The sequence below is a fragment of the Bombus terrestris genome, chromosome 6 (genome assembly GCF_910591885.1).
Source record: "Bombus terrestris chromosome 6, iyBomTerr1.2, whole genome shotgun sequence".
NCBI classification, from domain to species: domain Eukaryota; kingdom Metazoa; phylum Arthropoda; class Insecta; order Hymenoptera; family Apidae; genus Bombus; species Bombus terrestris.
In genome coordinates, this window is record NC_063274.1 from 22,504,972 (window position 1) to 22,526,908 (window position 21,937).

Genomic DNA, 21,937 nt, shown 5'->3' on the forward strand with positions numbered 1-21,937 from the left:
ATAATAATAATCATTAATCTCCGCATGAGATCTGAGATCAATTTATAACATTTATCTACATAATATTAAAAATTGCATAAAATTTTAGGTGGAAATGTGTGTAAAGGTGTTCGAGGTTTGTATTTCCAAATTTGCGATATCGTTCGATCCAGATTTCGATATGTGACTTTAATGTTTCAATTCAATGTTTCGTGGGTGAGGTTAGGAGACAGGGGAGCGTAGGTACAAGGCTTCCTTTAAGCTTTATCGATTCGGTTGAAAGACGAATTACAATGCGTTGAGGGCTATTATGACTATGACGGATACATCGACACGTAAGGTCTTCTTTGCGAATGCTTCCCGTACATGGATTGCTAGCTGAATTAGTAATGCATAGAGATTAGGTTAGTAAATAAATCGTACGAAAGACGATTTGTAATGAAGATAAGACAATACATGCGATAGTATCGATCAGTAATGCTAATTAGATAATGTTCGAAAGGAAGTTCGATCTAGAATGTTCACAATTTTAAACACGTTCTTAAGCTTCGCATCGTCCGATTTGCTAAAAACGACCAACGAAATCAAGCGAAGTAAACGTGCTTTATTTGTTTGCGATATTTTACTCTTTGTTGCGTAACATGGCCGTCTGACGACTCATAAGCCCGTTTTAGAATACAAAGAATTTTACACGTGCTTCGTGTTCGCTATAGGCATCCGAACTGAGTAATTGCATACTCTGTGCGGCTAATCTATTTTAGTCGTGACATTTTCATGTTGCATTCTTTCATAGAATTGTTTCGTTGTTATCTCCAACAATGATGAGAGTTATTTAATGTGTCTTATATTTTTCCTTGAATTAGAGAAAAGCTTGATGCATATATGTACATCTTTATCGTCGAACGCACTTCTCGACGCAGTGCAGTTCTTAATGTTATTTGCATTAGTTGATAGATGGCGATGCAATACGTCGAAGCTCAACTGCCATCTTTATGAACCTGTATACGTACCTACATATTCGGAATGAAAACCGTAAACATACACTATATTATATTATATTATATCATATCATATCATATCATATCATATCATATTATATCATATTATATCATATCATATCATATCATATCATATTATATTATATTATATTATATTATATTATATTATATTATATTATATTATATTATATTATATTATATTATATTATATTATATTATATTATATTATATTATATTATATTATATTATATTATATTATATTATATTATGCATGATGACAACTAATTGAGATTTCGAAACGCGTGTCGTCGCGATTAAATGGTTATATGTTACAAATAGTTTCTACCTTTATTCTATATATACGTTTAAATAAGGAATATATATAAATATATATAATACAATAAGAAATATGTTACAGTATGAACATAAGCATACAAACAAGAATTATAAGTATAGAAACGACGACTGGAATATTTACAATAATCTCTTACTTATGACGTTTTACACGTTTAGTCTGTTTATCCTTATGAAGGAACTGAAGGAACACGAAGGGGGCAATACGGATAAAATGATAATATTAAATTCAGCTTTTAATAAAATGAGTTATATTATAAATTGGAGTCATATTATAAATTTCGTGAATCACGAAAGTATTAACAATAATGTGTAAAGTCTAACGCACAAAAATTGTTCCGCTTAAAAACTGCCAGTGACCTTGAAAAATAGAAAAAGAAAAATGATGAGCGGAAAAGCGTAAGTCATCATATTTGTTGTTCTACATCAATCAACTTTGTTTTGACACAATATTTTGACACAATAAAAGCAATTATTAATATATTAAGCAATCCGAAGTAGACGAAACTTTTTGTATTATACTATTAGTATTGTAAGTATTGTATTAGCGTTGTATCTGCAGTGTGCAAATTGTAACACTTTATTATATTTTTTATATTATTAGCGCTAAATCGAGCTATCTTAAGAGAACCATATAAGTTCGAAGCACTAAGTCGTGTAATACGGTTATCTTCTAAAACGTAAAGGTAGTAAAAGTAAAGGCGAGAATATACTCAGCAAGCATAATTAGTTAATTATCGCTTAGATGAAAAAATTTTGCCTGATATTTTTCCCGGTGGCAAGAACTAGTATTTTCTTATCCAGCACTACACAGAACGCCGTATTTAATGTAGCAGGACATTAGAAATTTTAGGAATGGATGTCAATAGCGTCGTAATTCAGTAAAATTACACGAAATAGGCATAAATTAGTAATACATCTGTTGCCGAGATACACGGCTTTAAATTTCGGTTAAACGTTTTTCAAGCTTTGGAATGACTGGCCTGGATGGGTATATACGAGGTATTATCTTATTAATCACAATTTATTCGCGATAAGAGAACATTACCACAATTCTCCAGGGAAAATTATTATCGATATGATTTCTTGACGAAACGAAAAGATATCAGGTAGGCGATAGTGAATCCCTGTGGCTTGTGCCACCCACGAGTGCTGGTACTGTCAGTCAGTGGCGAAATCTCAATAGATACACGACCTCCGCGTCATGAATATTTGAAAACTTTGGTGGTGCGCTGTTTTTTTCGTCGTTCGTGAAAATGTCAGCTGTGTCGTTGAGTGTCGGAAGAATTCGGAAATATTCTTTGGTGCCATATTTAGATCGATGTCCAGAATTTCATGGAACTTATAAGGTAATCGGACTATATCGAAACAATCAACATATCCTCAATTTCGAAATTGTTAATATATTATACGTACATTTGAATTATCAATCTGTCGGGCATTGTACTAATTTCTTTATTTAGAAATCCAGTATCTTTCTATGTGTAGTTTCAGTTCTGTGTTAAAAAATAAGTTATATCGTATTTATACTTAAGATCTAACTAAGATTGATCTGCCTTTGCGAAATTTTAATTTTCCAATTACGGATCTTTCTGATTAAGGGACGAACCGGTTAACAAATTAAAAAATACAATTTTAATTCTACTGCGGACCTCAAATTTTTGTACAATATCATTCTCATTTCTACGAGTAAAAAAATTTGCTATGTTTTAAGAGAATCTGATTAAATATTATTCTGAACTAAATTAAAACGAGAAATCACGCATATTGCCTAAATGACTATTCTTCCATGTATTCTACTAATCTAAGAAATTTTTCATATTTTTTTACAAAAAGTACGGTTGCTTTGTAAATTCCTAGAGGATGTAGCAGGGTTAATTTGAGGATAGTTACGAGATGTACTGATCGTTAAAAGGAATATTCTTAATTTTTTATGTGCTGACTATGTGAATTATTGAAAAATACCATTCGTAATTGAAATATAAATTGTAGTAGCAAATGTATTTCTATTTGAATAACTTGTTGCCGCACTTTTAGTTTAATTTGATATCGATAGAAAACAATTCTATACTAATTGCAAATATTAATACTGTTTAACACTGTTCAATTACCAAATTGTTGATTGATTCTTGCGTTAATGTTTGCAGTTCGCCACATGTTATGAATTTAACATATCCTAAATTTATATATTTTCAATTTAGATTATACAATCATTTCAATGAATAGTATTATACATGTAACATGGATATGCACAGTATCTATTAGCATTATCATTTCATCTCAAGTAAAGTATTATTCTTTACTGTTTCAATTTTTATCCAGTACTATACGTTGCAAATATACACGTATGTATGTATATAACATAGAATTTCATTTCTAAAGTAAAATACTCTGGAATAATTAGATCAATGGCAAACAGAGTAAGTTCTATACTAAGAATTATATTAGATAATTTATTATTATATAAATAACAAATTTGTCATTAAAAAATAAATCGATGCATTTTTCAAAGAATATTTTATATATAAGTTTCAAATATTTTTAATATATACAATATCTATATATTTTCAAATATACTGTGTATACATGTGTATATATCAAATATATATTCGTGTTCTTTTAATTTATACAGAACGTGGTTTATGCACTTTGCTCAATATTATTTTCGGATCTTATTTTCCTTTGGCTGTCTTTATGATGTTTATAATTATTATATTTCTTAAAATACTCAAAGTTTGAGTAGGTTTGAAGCGATCTTAAAATTAAAAAAGTGACAATTTTAGTGGGATATTCATTTATTAATTTATCTACAAATTATATCAATATGAATACACGTATGTCTTCTGTCGAATAGGACATTTTGTAATCTTATCGATTTAAGCTTTAATGATTAGCTATTGACAATTTGTATTTGACTTGACAGAATTACAATAGAATTTTTTCATCGCATAAATAATGTACTCTTTCGAAGTACAACAAAATTCAAATAAATCCGTCAATATACATTTAAATATATTTTAATATCTAAAATATAGATACTACAAATATTGTATTATTAATATTGTAGTGTTTAAAAAACATATTCAATGTAAAAATTGAATACTTCGAGAAAGAAGTAAAAGTAGAAATAGAAGTGGAAGTAGAAGATGTTTTAAAGAATTCATTACCAATAAACGCCATAAAAAGAATGGACAATCTTTTTGAGAAAGAGCTCTAAAGGTTAGTGTTAGTAGTAAGAGATGAAAAAATCATCGAATTTACAAAGAAAATACTTTAATTTAAATTACTAATATTTTAAATTAGTTACAGTTTTTTTAGATTTCGCTATGATTTTTCCAAATTCAATATGTACAAATATATTTTATATTTACGAAATGCGTTTTACGATCCAATCTATTTAATTGCTATCTGATACATTTCTGGAAAATTTTTTAACTGACCAACGGATTCTTTGTTTTTCCAAAGAGTATTATGTTTATTGTCGCTGGCACTCATTTTCGTTTTCTATAAAAAATGCCTCTCTCTCTCCTCTAGATATCGAACGATCTTATTACAAGCGTCCAGTCCTCGACGTTAGTTATTTATTTTCTTGTGAATATTTTAGTTTATCATAAAATCAACCTTGATTTTTGTGTTTTTCAATAAAAACATAAGCCAAATTTATCTCATAATATTTCTAACGTTAAGAAAGGTTAATGTTTCTGAAAACTGTAAAAGAAATACTCGAACAATATGCGAAAGATAATTGGGGAAGAGTGAAAGAACTAGATAGGACTATCTACTGCGGTTAAATTTTTGTCTTAATCTTAATACCATTCCTATTTTGATGAACATATAAAAATACTTTTAACGTATAAAAAAATATTTATGCTAAAAATCCTTCTATATCATTCTCGAAATTTAAGAAATTAGTAACGATAAATAAACTCTAAAACGGCTGAAAGCATGCAGCTGGGTTAACAATTTTTCTTTGAAAATTTAAATCGAAATATTTTGCTACATAATATAAAGAATATGATATTCACGTGGCATCGAGATGTTCAGTTTTCCTTATTGTTTTCTGCCCTCTGCCAATTTTAAACTAGATTTATTTCTGGTTTCATAACATTCGTTACGCACCATGTATACATATATAGAGTTCAGTGGTATTATATCAGACGTCAGGCCAGTGCAACGTTAATTCAAAATGCCAGTCGAGCTCGGAACATTGAACGAAACGATTCGCGATTTTAGGGATATATAATATTTTTGTTCGGTCAGCGAAACTAGTGAAATCCGAATGGATATACATACAAATTGCACGAGAAACTACGTGATATTTCATACGCGAAATATGTTTTATTCTTATTGTTTTCACATTTTTTAACTTTCTTTTGTTTTGTTCCAATAGAATTCTGCATTTAGATCGATTTTATTTCTAAACTATTTTGCATGTCATTTTGGTGGTACTTTTGCTAAATACTCTATCGTCCTTTTTTTTCTGATCTAAATGTTTTCTACGATCATTAGATTTTCGTAATTATGGCTTATTTATCGAGATTGTTACACTAGATTTCTTGTCTATCATCACGAGATAATAGTCACGTGAATTGTTTGTCAAACAGTGGAAAATGTGATTGCATGTAGTAGAGTTTCCTGTTATCAGTTCTCATAGGCAATCTTATGCTATCCAGACAATTTTTACTTTTTTTTTTTTTAAAAAAGCAAGTGCTATTAAATGGCAATCCACGTATCCATAGATACGTACTTTTGTTAAGGACGTATAGTATTACAACTATTTATATACTCTTCCCTTTTTAAAATAAAATTTAATAATACTTTTTACATAGTCCTGAGAAATTAGAGTACCAAGATTCGTATCAACGTTATATTGTCATCTGTGTTGATCAATTTCATATTCCATCCTAGATTCGTATAATGGTGGATCGATATTATAGATACTTATTATTATTTTAAATATATAGAAAACAATATTTAATAAGATATTTGATTATATAATATACATGATTAATATGAAATTATAGTTTGCACACTTATATTTATACGAAGGAACGAAAATTATTTAAATGCTGTGTGATACAGAAATGAAAGGATTGAAACAGAAATAAAATCTTTTAACGCGGATCGTACGAAGATAGGATTAAAATTTATGTCCACGAGCATGAATACAATCGGCCGATGACAACGATCGATCGAATTTCTATGGTTTCTTTATGTCTGCGCTGCTCTACGAATCATTACAGTATTATTCCATTCACTGTGAACCGTTAGAAACAACAGATATATTATATATACATATGTATATAAAAATTCTGTTCACTATAGATGTGATGATTCGATGAAAAATGTGCGAGAAACGTATCCATGGTGCAGGAAAATAATATATTTGATTAAACTTGTATTATATTATACAAGTTTATATTTCACACACATGTATACACATACGCGCGCGCGCGCCTCATAATATGTATGATCCCCAAAATTTTTGTTTTACGAACACTTCAAGAAGCTACTGAGAGCTTGCTTAGTGATCTGGTGCCAGATTGTGCGAAAAGGGTACGAAACAGAATTAATTTGCATAATAATGATATACAATGAATCCTTGAAGACCATCATGAATGAAATTGTACAAATTGTGAATTTTCTTTTAATATTATTATTCCTATAACGTTATTTACATAATACTTAAATATTAAGTTGTAAAGTATGTTCTACACTTTTCACTTCATATTGAATAACTATGAGGCATTTAAGTGCGTTTATTGGAGTTTATTGATACCAAAAATATATATTGCTGTGAAAATTCACTCGTGACAGAATAATAGCTAGAAAAATTTATCGAATGTCCAGCTGGACAAATTGTGAAGTACAAATTAAATAATAAGAAGAAAAGAAGGCGGAATAAATATGATTTCCTTTGATGATAGTTTTTAAATTATATATGAAATAGAAAATCAATAAATGTACGATATAAAGGTATGAAATTGCATATTTTCTTTTGATTCATTTTTACATTAAACAATAAACGACTGTTATCCGTTCGAACGACATATATATAGCGATATGTTAATAAATAAAAATATAAGATACACGTACACAATGAAGTAGCGCATGAAAATAATCAATGATCATAGATACGAAAGTGGAATCGTGGATTAATTAAGATTAAAGTATATAGTGTATTTCTTATGTTATTGACAATCGATAATTGATAGCGTATTATGTAATGTATCTTACAGAAGAATAATAATTTCTAATAAATGAAAATAAATATTAAAGTAAATATATATAAATATTTTGAATTATGGTCTAAAGCAATTTTGGAGATGCAGATAGGAAATTAAATCGAAATTAGTCCAAGTATAAATTTAATATTTAATATTTAATTTCTTAATAATCTTAATGTATTATAAAAAATTGCTAAATCGATTCCGATTTTTACTAATAAATAGATTATATAAGACATTTTTATAATATATAGAACCGGCAAGGATAAAGAAGTTACTTTTTGTTACAAATGTCTCCATGGACAGGTGTAAGACGTAAGACGAGTAGCAGATCATTTACAGTAGACCTTGATTATCATTCAGTGAAAGTACTTTAACTGATCCGTCGATATAATTGGATATATTCCAGGAATTCGCAATACACTGTACGAATTACAAAACACAATGTGTTATCTCGATGATCCATCTCACTGTCTGACATGCAGAAATGTTATATTTACTTTGAAAAGGTTGTTTGGATAAAGGATAATAAATTGTCAATAATACATTTTCAATTTTTGTTACTTTAAACGAAACGTGAATACTTCTTTCCATATTGAAATTGATAAAAAACCGTTTTTTAACAATTAAATTATAAAAAAATACATATACCTCATGGGATTAAACAAATTTTCTATTGTTTTGCTGTTATTATTTAAATTATTACAATTTGATTGTAACGTTAAAACCTCAAAGTTCACTTTTTCATTTGAATTTACATACTAGCAGATATGTGCATTTGGCAATGTATCTATCTTTCTATGCCAAAATAGTATTATTCGATAAAAGAAAGCAAAGAAATATATACGAATCGAATATATACTCGTCTAACACATAGAGTGTTTGTAACTGTTATAATATAGAACTAAGTTGTAATTAAATGATTCTTTTATTTTTTAATTTTATCACTGGCAGAGCTCGTCATAACACAAAATATTGTCATTTCTTCGTGACGAGTATACTCGTCAAAAATAGCTAACTGGTTAATAATGTCACCTATCTTTTCGTTCTGTTTCATTTATGTGCGTTTTCCATTATTCAACGCAATAAACATAAACGTACATAGAAATAGTAAGATTAGTCAAATTGAGGCAGAGTTTAACGTAAACATGCCAATGTATTAAATAAATATTTCACCATGTATTCATTGTTAAATATAACTTGAAAACGACAAAAATTAGCAACGATTAACAAAGATTAACAATATGGATGAAAAATCGAACGTGTTCACTGTTGTTTATGATAAGGCAATTTACGCTCACATTTTCAAAGATATCACGAAACATATCTATTCCGAGAAAGATATGTGAGCGTGTCAAAATTTCCTCTTGCAAGATACTTTGCAAGAAAGTCATCAAAGATAATCTAGCTAAATATAAAACATTATATCAACTAGTTCTTGATTATACAACAGTATCTAATCGTCTTATTGTGTCGTTTTATATCTGTGGACAATAAAACCTCATTGCAACTTTATTTCCATTCATCTTACAACCAATTAATCTTTCTATTAACCGATAAATTCTCCCCTGTGAAATGTAACGTTGTGTATTTGCTCTCTGTAACCTAAAATAGTAAAGCACAACAACAGTCGAAATCGAAATAAAAGTCAATTCCAGAAACTGGAATGAAAATAGTAAAATATTTTAATAAAAGTATGTGATTGAAATTCCAACATATTAAACATTCTCTCAAAGAATTAAAATTAACAATATCGGGTTTTTGAAGCTTAAAAATAATCCACATTAAAATAACAATGAATTTTAATAATTGGAATTAAAATGACTATATTTTATTTCAACAAAATTATTATATTTCAATAATCGAGATGGTAACGTATAAAATCATTGAAATTGTATGTCGAACGCTTTAAAGTAGTCAAAATTGATAGTATTTATTCTCTGAACTTTAAGGTAGTAAAGTACGATTATCGAAATTAAAGTAGTAGCGAATTTTAATAATCGAGAATTTAATAAAAACGTAAAAGTAATTGAAATTACTCGATATTGCAATATTAAACATTGTTTATAATATATCTATGTACGTATGTACATATATAATGACTGTTATACTGATTTTTACAGGAACTTGGATCGCAACCATTGCCAACAATCGTAACAGAAGATGCAGATACGGTGGGTCATGCCTCTCACGATCAAGGTCATAGGCCACGCGCAGGTGAGATTGTATTTTATCGTGTAATTATATATGTTGGTTAAGTTACTTAGCTGGTTTGTCTCTGATGTTATTTACATGTCGAATATGTTTTTTCAATCATGATAGGAACGTGGGGTTCACATTCGAGAACGATCAGGAAGCCGACCTCGGGAAGCGCTCCTGGTTCTGGAAAGTCGACTCCTCTTCCGCAACAGGCGGAACCTTCGAGTTCGTCAAGTTCAAGCAAAGGTGGCAAAAAAGCTTCTGGCACGCGATCCGGCTCCACCAGCCGCAGTAATAGCCGTAGTAATAGCGCGGAACGCAGAAGAAGCGGTGGTGGCACTGTCGATGACACGGCTAGCCCTACTAAAAAACCAGCGCTATTTGATGCGTTTAGGCCGAGAAGTAAATCTGATGCTAGCAAAAGAAAGCCCAGTATTATAGCGAATATGAAGAGTGCCGTGCAGGTACAATGATAGTTCTAATACTCCTTGATCAACATCAATTAGCTGTTTCCTATCACCTTTGGAATTGGGAAATGCACATGACTTTCTATGTTATCGTGTTTTGTTATTGATTAAATGTATAATGCTTATTATTAGAGGATGTAGTTAAAGTAGAGTGTATAGACTTGCAAGTACAGTGCTATGCGAAAGTTTTTACATGAGATACATTTTTTATAATTACAATATTATATATTTCTATGACACTGTTCATGTATGATACTGTATGATGTTTTCTTCTGCTCGATATTAGTTGAACTTCTTCTAGATATCTTTTTTGAAAAATAAAGTGAAAAGTCGATCTGGTTAGAAATTTGTGCACACCATTATATGTTTATTGCAGATTATTTTATTCTGTAATTTACATGTAGATTATACGATTGGAAAGTACTGCAGCTTTCATGATTCAACTGTATTATAATGAAAGCTTTTCACAAGAAAGAAAAGAAAACGATTAAAGAAAATAACAGATTCACATAGAAAATATAAAGAGTACATAGTTAATTAGAACAGCCAATTGATTTTAAATAAATGATGAATTTACATATATTTATATTGAAACAATCAAGAAGAAGGTTACAGTATTACATTAATTGAATACTACTGGATATTTTGCAGCATTCATTGCATAGAGGCTCACATGGGAGTTCGTCAACAGACGTACGTACGGATAAGGATCATCACAAAGACAGTAAGGATCATAAGGAAGGTAAAGAACCTATGGGACGTCCTCGAGCAGGTTCAGAAAGTAGCAGAAATCCTGTTAGCAAAGTTATGGATCTCATTAGGCATAGGAGTCACAGTGCTCTTAGTGCTGAAGATAAACGAAAAGCGGTGAGCAATTTAATTTTATGTTACACTTTGTATCTTTTCCAAAGTTAAAACGTTATAAGAATATATGTATATTGGCTTTAGCTTGCAATGATGATTACTATGTGTATATAATTACCGATCTAGAATTTAAAATAGATGTATACTTTAGCATTATGATATTAACGATTAGTAATTATTAAATGCTCGAGTCGATATGTTTGTAGATAAAATCCTTTATGATACACGCATATGTATATGCAATACACACGTAAATATGATTACATAATTAATGCGAATAAATTAATATACAACGTCCGAGTCAACAAATATAATCATCATTTATTTTACATTCTTTTAATAAGGAATATCAAATACAATTTGCATACATCTAGTATTTCAATTGGTAGACAAAATGATCGTTTAACTTTCATACAGTATTTTTGTTTTACTATGCAATCTTATTTATTTTAAACTTTGCTCAGGTTATGGATTTTAAATTATTAATTAAATACACCATTATGAAAAGCTTCACGAACTTTGAATAAGAGAAGTAAAAAGTTTGGATAATCTTCTTTGGTTATATTCAGGTCATTCCTTGAGTTCTACACTGTATAAGTAAAGAACTCAAAATTGCATCATGCATCTTATTTCAGTGTTTCTGTTCTCGACAGAGCATGACTTTTTGCAACAAATAACCACTGCTGGTACGCCCTAACAATAGTATCTTAGGGAACAAAAGGATGATCTTTGAAAGCAGAGAACACGTGTGTTGACGTCGACGATTCATCTTTTCTTTGCACAATTCACCTTACTATAATGCTAAAAAATGGTGTTTTTTTCTTACTATTATGCTAATCTTAATCATGTTGTTTTATTACTTACTTTATGTAATTTTTCCTTATTATATGAAAAATGTTATTTAGAAGAATTTGGTTTTAAATATTAAAGCTAAATATTTATTATCTATTTTTATGTTCCAATGAGAATCTAAAAGTTCTGTATCTATAAAACAAAAGGAACTATCGGTTTAGCAACGGTCGTTCTTGTAATGAAGTCGTAAACAGCATCTGTTCAAACATTGAAGTCACTAACTCGTGTTTCGTCACTGATTATTTTAATGAGTTTCAGTGTGAGGATTTTTGTGTTTTTGTTTCAGTTTTAGATCCTGTAGATTTCTGAAACTCCTATATGCATTTCTAAAATTAACGTTAATCTTTGAATCGGAACTAAAAAACTTATTTCTTTTCTTGGAATAAACCTGCTAATACGTTTTGCGTAGTAAGTTAAACAAATAGTTGTATGTTCACTGATTACGTTTCCCAATTACATACATTAATTTAAATGAATATTCTCTGTATACGCAGTATGACCCTGAAATAAATTATCTTTTTTAGATAATTTTCAATGAAATTCTCTTTCGCGTTTCAACGTTCTTGGTCGTATGTTGTATCATCGCATGTCACATGACTCGTTAGCGCTGAAACCAGTTTCGTTTCTGTTACCGATCACAATATCGTAGTAAATTTCTTCGCTTCGCTGAGAAACTTATTTCTGATTTTTACGATTTAGTTTATTTTACGCAAACAGGTACATACGTAAACTTTGAAGTAAGTGCGAAAATTTAATTAATATATTTCACTTCAAATTTAATTGAATAGAAAGACATATTCTTTTCCGAACTTTACAATAAACAAAATTATTGCCATTAATTTATTTGACGTTGAATTTAATTTATTAAAAATTGGTTTCCCGTGAATTTTGCAGTAAACGATTAATATGCTTTATATTACGTTTAATTTACTAGAACGTTATATTTATCGAATTTACTTTTACCGATTTCCCGTAAAAACTAAACTTAATTTGTTTCAATCAAGATTATTAGCGAGAATTTATTTCGCTTGAAAACCGTATTAGCTAAAAAAAAAAAAAAGGAAGAAGAGTAGACGGAATAATTTTTAATTAAAATGAAAATAATTTCATTCAATTTATTTGAATGAAAATAATTACCGCTAGCTCATTATATTCCATTAAAAGAGCTACGTTATCTTAATAAATAGAGGACACAAAATATAGATCACATGATTTTCTGATATTTGATTTCCTACTACAACTATTCAAGAAAACTATTCCAATCGCGAATTATTTATTAAAACAATTTACATATAAAATATCCATCCTATATCTAATATCAATTCGTAATGTACTGTGTAAAATGAAAGTTCCTTATTTATGCCATGCTATCTCTTACATCGAAGTCGATATTTGTGTTAATTTTAATTTCTCATTAGCTACGATTCAGTTCAATATGCAGTGTTTAAGTCTTTGGGCAGGTGGTTTAAATACATACATGACATGTGTACAGACAGAAGAGTCTATGACGTGGAGATTTCGGTGGGAGTTATGCGTGTATACATCTATGTACGTTTGTGCATATGTAAGCAACTTAAGCGTGTGGATGTGTGTGTATGAGCATAGAGAGCGGGGAAAAAGACGGATTCAAAGGCGCTGTTTTTCACTCAGTGAGCTACGGAACCTGCAACGTTGACGGTGCTAGGAAAACGTGCACATATTTTCGATTTGAATCACGCGTTTCTATTTCTAACCGATCCATTTCCAATCTTATGGAAGATTTACGGTGTGTTGTTCTGGTGAAATTTCGATCGTGATCAAACTTCTTTAACCGTGATCACATCCGTTTTCACGTGTTATACAGCCACAGTTTGTTATTCCAATTAGAGTTTTATCTTGTACCAGTTTTTCTTTTAAGTTGATTTATTAGGAGGAGAATCCTCTAGTGATGAAAGTTATTCTTAATTTTAGATTTCTGATTGTAAAGTAACAGAAAATTGAAAATTTGTCTCGAGTAACGTGATTCTCGATTATTTATATTTGCTGTCTGGCTTATTTTGTAAGTGATATCTTATCTCATAGTAATCAGTATTTTCATACATATGTACATTGTAGTACTATTATAGTGTGCATATGTGTATGTGCAGAACTTACTTTTTTTATGGATTAATGAACTATTAAATAAAATAAGAAAATTATGATTACTAATAAAATTATGAAAGCAGGTTGGAATCACGTCCCAATATTCAGTTATAAAAAATTAATCTCTTCTTCTAAACAGCGATTCCTCGTCACAGTTCTTTCCCTAAGATCGAAGAATATTTTCCGACCAAAGAAATGTTGCTTCTAGTGATTATTTCAGATCTACAATGACTTTTGATATTCTAAACCTTAAACATTCTGGAATTTTTTTTTTTTTTTAGAAAATTGCAGTTTGATCGTGTTTATAACTGTATTTTTATATTTATTATTGCAAAATTACAATTCTATGTTATCATTAAAATATTCAAGTCTTTCTAGTAGTAACGTCATAGGTATATATATATATATATATATTCGCTCAACTTATTGAACAAAAAATATCGTATAGTCACAGTCTTCTTAACTGCGACATAAAAGACGCTGAATGGTAACTTACGGTCGTGAAGGATGTCTCGAGTTCATTGACAAAGCTTCTCGCCATTGCATTGTTTAGTTCTTCTAAATTGAAAGCTAGCAGTTTTACGCTACTCTTCTTCGTCCTCTCTTCCTTCACATTTTCGCCAATCTCCGCTTCAAATATAATGCTCCAACAACTTGTGAAAATATCTTTTCTTTTGCTATCTTTAACCATCAAGTTACACAGTACTGAGTATTACATCCTACCATTATCACAGTATCATGTAATTTCACAAACATCACGTTTAGTCATTTTATTTCATAAATCGCCGAGTTATTAACATTAGTTTAATGTAATCGTAAATTGCTTTACTGTTTTATTATTGATCTTTTTGTTAAGGTGAATTCAATGGCAAGCGCGAAATATTTAAACGTTGAATTTTTTAACCTGTCGGGTGAGTCACCCCTTTAACCAAAACCTTTTACGTACAATTATGAAATTAAAAATTAATAAAAATACATGAATTACAATTAGGATAGTTCTAATTTTTAATCCTTCCAAAGGATATTATTATTTCATTGATTTAATTAATAGAAATGGAACGTAGTTGCAATAGTAATGGAAATGGAAGAGAGAGATTTCGAATAACTAATTAACTTATCTTTTCCGATTAACAGATTAAAATCCCCCCATTAAATTATAGCGGTAAAACAAAAGTTCAAATTTATTTCAGAAGCAAGTGGTCTATAATTAAGGATTGTTAGCGATTTTAGAATTTTTGCGAATCGTTTATGCCCAGACAATAGACATATGTAGCCCATTGTGAAATATGTACACTGCATTGATATATGGAGTATATAGCATGATAGGAATATTTTCATTGTATCTTTATTATACCTGTCACGTCTAAATTGGATATTTAGCCAATTTCTGGAAATATTTGGAGCTTCTTTGCTTGATAACCTAGATCGATAGTCTTCAAATTTAAAATGAACTGTGCGTATCTTCTTTTTTTTTCTCCTCAGATGTCCTATAAAAGCGATAACCTGTGTAAATGATGACGATTCTTCCGTTAAAACGAGACGGCGCGATCATTTGCATAACGTTAAAATATTCGATCGGATGATCGTCGATGTTTTTATGATTTTCTTACTTTATTATGTTTCTTACATTGGTAATTTGTAATCGGAACGTTATTTACTTGTTAAAAAAAAATAGTTAATTACAGACTATTTTGCTATCAAGTATGGAAACTTATAATTGTTACAAATAGAGAACTTATCGTTAGCCAGATTGAAGTAGATACAAAAAATATCGATGATTGCGAAACTTGTGGAAATAATTGATTAGATATAAGAAAGAGTTTCATATGAAAAATATTGAGATTTGTTTTACTTGATAACTTGCTTGGCTATTTCTTCTAATTTTAGAAGATTAATAGATGCTACAGGAATAATACAGACACATACAAAAAGATGGAATATACTCTCCATATTTGATACTCGCTTTGTTACTATATAGTATCTGCATCAGATATTTATTGGTTCTCATATTATCAGTTTTCTGTTTATGATATTAAATGAGTTAAAATGAGTATTATGTCTTTATGACGGCACTGTGTCGTTAATAATGTAAAAAAGTAATGCGAGTTACTTTGTTCATAAAGTATTAAAAACAACATTAATTCTTACAATTGTTAAAGAATTAATATTGGTTTTCCATGTATGTATATGCATGGAATAAAAGATCGGAGTCAGGTTCACGTATAAATTATCAGTAATTTAATTCCAGAAAATGTAAATTTGTCCAGCAGAATAAATTATTTATGATCAACAAGACCGAGTTGTCACGTATCATAAACGATCGACTTTATACGTATAAAATAAAAATAGTTACAGGAACTGTTATTTAAAACATAAAAATGCCATGGTCGTTAAAGTGTGACTTCAAAAATTGATCAGCCTTAGATGTATTTGAATACATTCAACTATGATAATAATAGAGTGAGAAATTCACGTATTGTAACGACAGTTGTGTTTTAAACCTATTGCGTGTTTGATTATCTATTTTCTAAAAAGTAGAAGTAAAAATCTATTTTCTAAAAGTTGAAAAGTTCAAAGCAGAATTTTTAAACAATCTTATGAACTACAGTTTTGTAGTATTATAACAATTGAGTGATATACTTATAACAGTAATATTTAAAAACAGCAGATTCACAATATTAATAGTAGCTACATATATATTTTGATCATAATGTAATAATATATCTATAATAGCTTCAATTTTCGGTAATTTCTATTATAAAATACTTACTATATCTTTTTACTATAAAATATTATATATGATTTTACGATAATAAATATTTATATACATTGAATTTAGTTCGATCTAATTTGGATAAATATAATACTACGTTATAGTTAATTCTCATCTATTGTCTCATGGAACATTTTGAACGTGTAAATATTTTCATAAAATGTGTTTTGATAAAAACGCGTCACCTGAGAATTTACGATGCAAATGTAAAGCTATTGCATTTTAACGTTTAGTTGTTATCATATTCAGTATACGGTATTCTTTGTGATATCGTAAAGAACAAGCCTTTTCGTAACTTCGTTATCTATAATGAATTGATTTTATTAGCGAAAAGATTTAAATAAGATTTGAAAAATACGTAGTCATTTTTATTACACTTAATTATTCATAGATGGAATGTTCCTCTATTTCCGGTTGACAGAAAGCATTACTAGTACAATTTTACTATAAACGATACCGTTCAGGAGACCTGTTATTGTTCACCGTTGAATTATCAATTCATCGAAATTGATAGTTAGATATCAGTATCCTCTACATCTTTTTTGTGTTTTTTGGTAAATCACTTGTATGCCTTATTATTATGCCTTCTATACCTTATTTTCTCTTTTTTATATTTTCATTTTGTCTCTTTATAATGTAGGTTTGAAATAATAATTTTAATTGAGAAATTAATTGACAAAATTAATCTATCCGATTTCTTTTACATCTATAAGAATACAGTGAACAAACTTCATATTGTCAGATTTGAAATTATGTGATTATATATGTGATACTGTGTTAGTGCGTAATAAGTTGAAAGTGCAATATGTCGTCGTATTTTCGATGGATAAAAGGTGGAAAAAAGGATGATTATTTAGAAGGAAAACCAAGAAGTCGTTCCTTAGATTCGAAGAGTCTCGAAGCATCAGGGATACGGTTGATTCTCCAAAATGTACTTAAAATTTATTATTTTATTACATAATATATTTTTTAAGATATAAAATGTCAATGATTTTAATGGTTTGTAATAATCATCATTGCAATGAATATTTAATATATCTCATAAAGTTAATTTACACTATACGGCGCGGAGCGTCACGTAACGGCAATGTAACGTAACGATTGAGGATGGATAGTGTGAACGGTCTTATTTAAAACGTATGTTGCAATGTTCTCATGCTGGTGTCGCCCCGGTAGCGATACGTGACAGTCCGTGCTGTATAATGTTAAAATTGATCTTTGTACAAACGAACAGTACAGGAACAATGCGTTTAAATCACATTTTCTATTTTGTACCGAGGAGCAATTTAAAAATTTAGTACGTCTTCAATTTATCAAGTTCTTTTATTTTGTTTTTTAAAATTTTATCAAATTTTTTTTCAGTGTTTCTAAAATTAAAAATATTAATTAACACACTGTAATGTTTCAGTACGGAAATATATTAGTATATTTGCTATATGTTTGCTTTACAAATTATATCTTTAACTTCTAAAAAATCAACAGCCTTTTCCTATTTTGTATTTTATATTAAAACATTTCTTTGTAGTCATAATGTTATTAAAATCAAAAATCATCGAGAATGTATTTATGTAACTTTTCTGCGATCTTCAAACATATTAATTACTTCTATCCTATTTCAATAATCAATCCGTTTAAAACAATCGTTTGTTGCTGTTACAGAGAACTGCAGCCCAACATCAGTCTCAAACAGCCTCACAAAGTAAGTATAAATATATTTTATATTTAATTAAATTTGGAATCGTGTGTCTGATTATTAGTTCCCACAGCATAAACATTTAAGTAATAACGACCATACATACATGTCGAAATAACTGAGATATGTATATGATGATGTCTGACTGATGATATCTGACTGATGCTGTCTGATTGATAGTGTCTGAAAAACAAAATTACATGTACTTTAGTTACTTTTTATACTGTCATCACATGTTGTGACATATTATATATAATCAATTAAATAAAAATCAGTACGTCTATTAAAAATAAATACATATATACATATAGATATCTATATCTATATACGTATATAACGTTCTTAATTAAAAAGATGAAAGTTTTAAAAAATATAAAATATTTTTAAGGAATATTTAAATTACATTAAGAACATATTATATACCTCTTCTATAATAATCGCATCACAACTATGAGATAATGTTACATAAATGTATATGACAGTTTCTCAATATTTAGATACTGTACACGTACATACGCTATTGCTCAAAATATTCGGCTACGTGATTATTTAGAGAATATAATTCAACTGCAAAGTCAGAAATGAAAAGAAATCAATGATAATTCTATTATTTGCTGTTATTACAGATTTTTTGCTATATCGTATGGTATTATGACATAATAACATTGCTTTTTGAAACCTAATATGTAATAATGAAATTTTCTTCTATAAGATCTCAACATTCCGGAATAGTTTCATTATTTAAAAAGTTCTGAATCTTCAGATTGTTTAGTTTTCAAATTATTAAGGTGAAAATAGTTCTTCTAAATGACTGAATATCGTGATTGAATTATGATTAATAAATTACAAAATTTAACTTAATTATAAGAGGGACTTTCTGGTATACTACATATTATTATTAATAATACATATATATATGTATTATTAATAATTTTAATTATTTAATTATGAATAATATATATTATATATAATTAATATTAATTATTAGTAATATATATTATTAATAATAGTATACCAAAATATAATAGTATAAATTAAATAATATATAATATAATCGTGTTAATTTTGTATATGAAGTATTGTTATTAATACTGTCCATTTTGATTGTCCCAACGTAAGTTTTGTGCTTCAATCATTGGTAATTCTAATATTAGTTCATATGTATTAATAATATATATTACTAATACGCATCAATGCAAATCGATCAAAGTATCCGGATGATTATGAGTGGTATTGTATCTTGTTTACAATGGCTTACGTCACGAAAGTGTTTGAACATTTGTAGAAACAAAAGCTTTTTATTGATATGTGTACATATTATGTTATACGAAGTTTGGAAACGTTTTGACATTTCACTAGCATTATGATGAGACCCGACTATCGTAATTATATTGATAAAGTTTGAAATACATTTGGATATATTCATATAGGGATCTATAGGGAAGTTAGGGATCAGGAAAGTATATAGGCAATCGATTATCCATTATATTAATAAGATTTAGTGTAACCATTTTTAACACCTATAATATGTTTATAACGGTTATTCATGCAATAAATATCCTATAAATTTTATGTGTTATACTATTATGTATATATACATCTTTAGATAGGTTTCAAAACCAATATACTCGCGACAGCTATAGCTCGTTACAACATTAATGAAATTTTAAAGTATTTTATGTGATATATACAATGTACATGTATACATGAAAGTACTCCAAAATAAATGTTCAAATGCTTTCGTGAGCCATAAGTACTCTGACAGATACCTCGCTTATCAAGAGACGAAATATGTATTTCATAATAACTCTCAACACCGCCGCTAGATGTCGGCTTTTATATCGCATTTAATATGGCGCGTATATTGCGAAGCATGTATGTAGGACGACTAATGCTGACGGGACTTGCGCCTCAGATGGTTTTTATACCGCAACGCGTACGGTGGCACGTGTTTGAAGTTGCTTGCTTCGTGTTTTCTGTTCACCAGCTTAATGATTAATGCTCGCGATTCTTTAAAACCACGCATCATCATCGAAATAACCCATCGTGCAAAAGTTACGGACTGTTCTTAACCTACAATTGTGCTCAATTAATACGCCGTGCCGAGTCGTTGCGCGCGTGAATCGTCGCAGAGAACTCGTACGTGCGAAATGTAACGTAGTATCGTTGAAGATTTTGCACGAGACTGGTGTTGGAAACTTATTGGTTGTAACGTGAAACATTCGATGCCTTTCCTTTTTACTTTAATGCGCAGTCTTCTCGATAATACTAAGAAGCGAATTGCTATTCGAACGGACTATGATTAAAACTTGTCAATAACGACACGACCTGTGATCGTAAAGGTAAACACGATTTCGCGTTGCGTGCTTTTCTGCGGCAAACTTGTCTGACTGTGTTAGAACCGGTACTTTTGTTGCTTGACAATCGAACGTCGCGTCGGTAGTTTTTACTTGTTGGACCTTTCATCGTTAAGATTACTTTATTTCCTGCGCAAAACTACCCAATGGTGGTTGTAATTAATGCTAAGAATTTTCGCGTGTGTGTCTCAAGAAAAGCTTCAAATCGTCGATTTTCCATATAGTGACAGCCGATAAATTCCACCAGATAAATATTGCTTTTTCGTAAAAGTAAACAGTGTGGACGTTTTACAAGTGTTAAAGGACATTAAATTACAAATGGAGTTAATTGTGTAGTGTATTGTGAAATTTACAAATATGTAGGAGAATCGAAGAATCGGTGAATCGGTTGCTGCGTAAACGGTCTACTCTGCAACAGTTGGTAAGTATTCATTACGTTTTTCCAACTTATCGTTTTATTTTCGTAATGATTGGGAGACGTGGACGTTTATTCGATGAAATAAGCATTGGTGCACTACCTTTGAAATTTTCTTACTTTTGTACCATGTTGTACTTCTCTTCTACGTATTATCATTCTCATACGAAGCTTAAAACAGTTTCATATAAAAATATAGTTCAGTAGGACATAATATAATATCACGCCTTTGAATGCAAATGTATGTCTGTACCTTACTATTCAGTATTTTTCCTCTAGTATTAACACTCGCATGACTATTGATGAGACCTTTTGGATCCAATCTTTTTTAAACAATAACACGATTTTATGAATATTTTATGATTATTTCGCATGATTTTTAGCTCAAATCACACGTATCATCGACTATACATACTGTCATTTGTTTATCCCTGCTGCAATCACCGAATTTTCATATTTATAATGTTTTACAAAGATATTTAATATATAATTGAAATATAAAATCGCGCATACCGATAATAATTTGTTCGTGTTTTGCTCAAACTTCAGATATATGTATGTATGTATCTTGACGTTAGGAAAATACTATCGAAAATAACGGAAAGAATACAGTAGGGTTAACTCTTTCATAATGTTTC

At 29.4% G+C, this 21,937-nt stretch overlaps 1 protein-coding gene across 1 annotated transcript in view; it reads left to right on the forward strand.

Moving 5' to 3' along the window:
* The window catches only part of LOC100643749 (serine-rich adhesin for platelets), a 133,438-nt gene that overhangs the window by 43,170 nt on the left and 68,331 nt on the right, over positions 1–21,937 (forward strand). The window contains exons 4-7 of the mRNA XM_003402229.4: positions 9,682–9,775; positions 9,881–10,221; positions 10,876–11,091; positions 18,494–18,533. Coding sequence (XP_003402277.1) covers positions 9,682–9,775; positions 9,881–10,221; positions 10,876–11,091; positions 18,494–18,533 — 691 coding nt within the window. The remainder of the gene's footprint in view (positions 1–9,681; positions 9,776–9,880; positions 10,222–10,875; positions 11,092–18,493; positions 18,534–21,937) is intronic.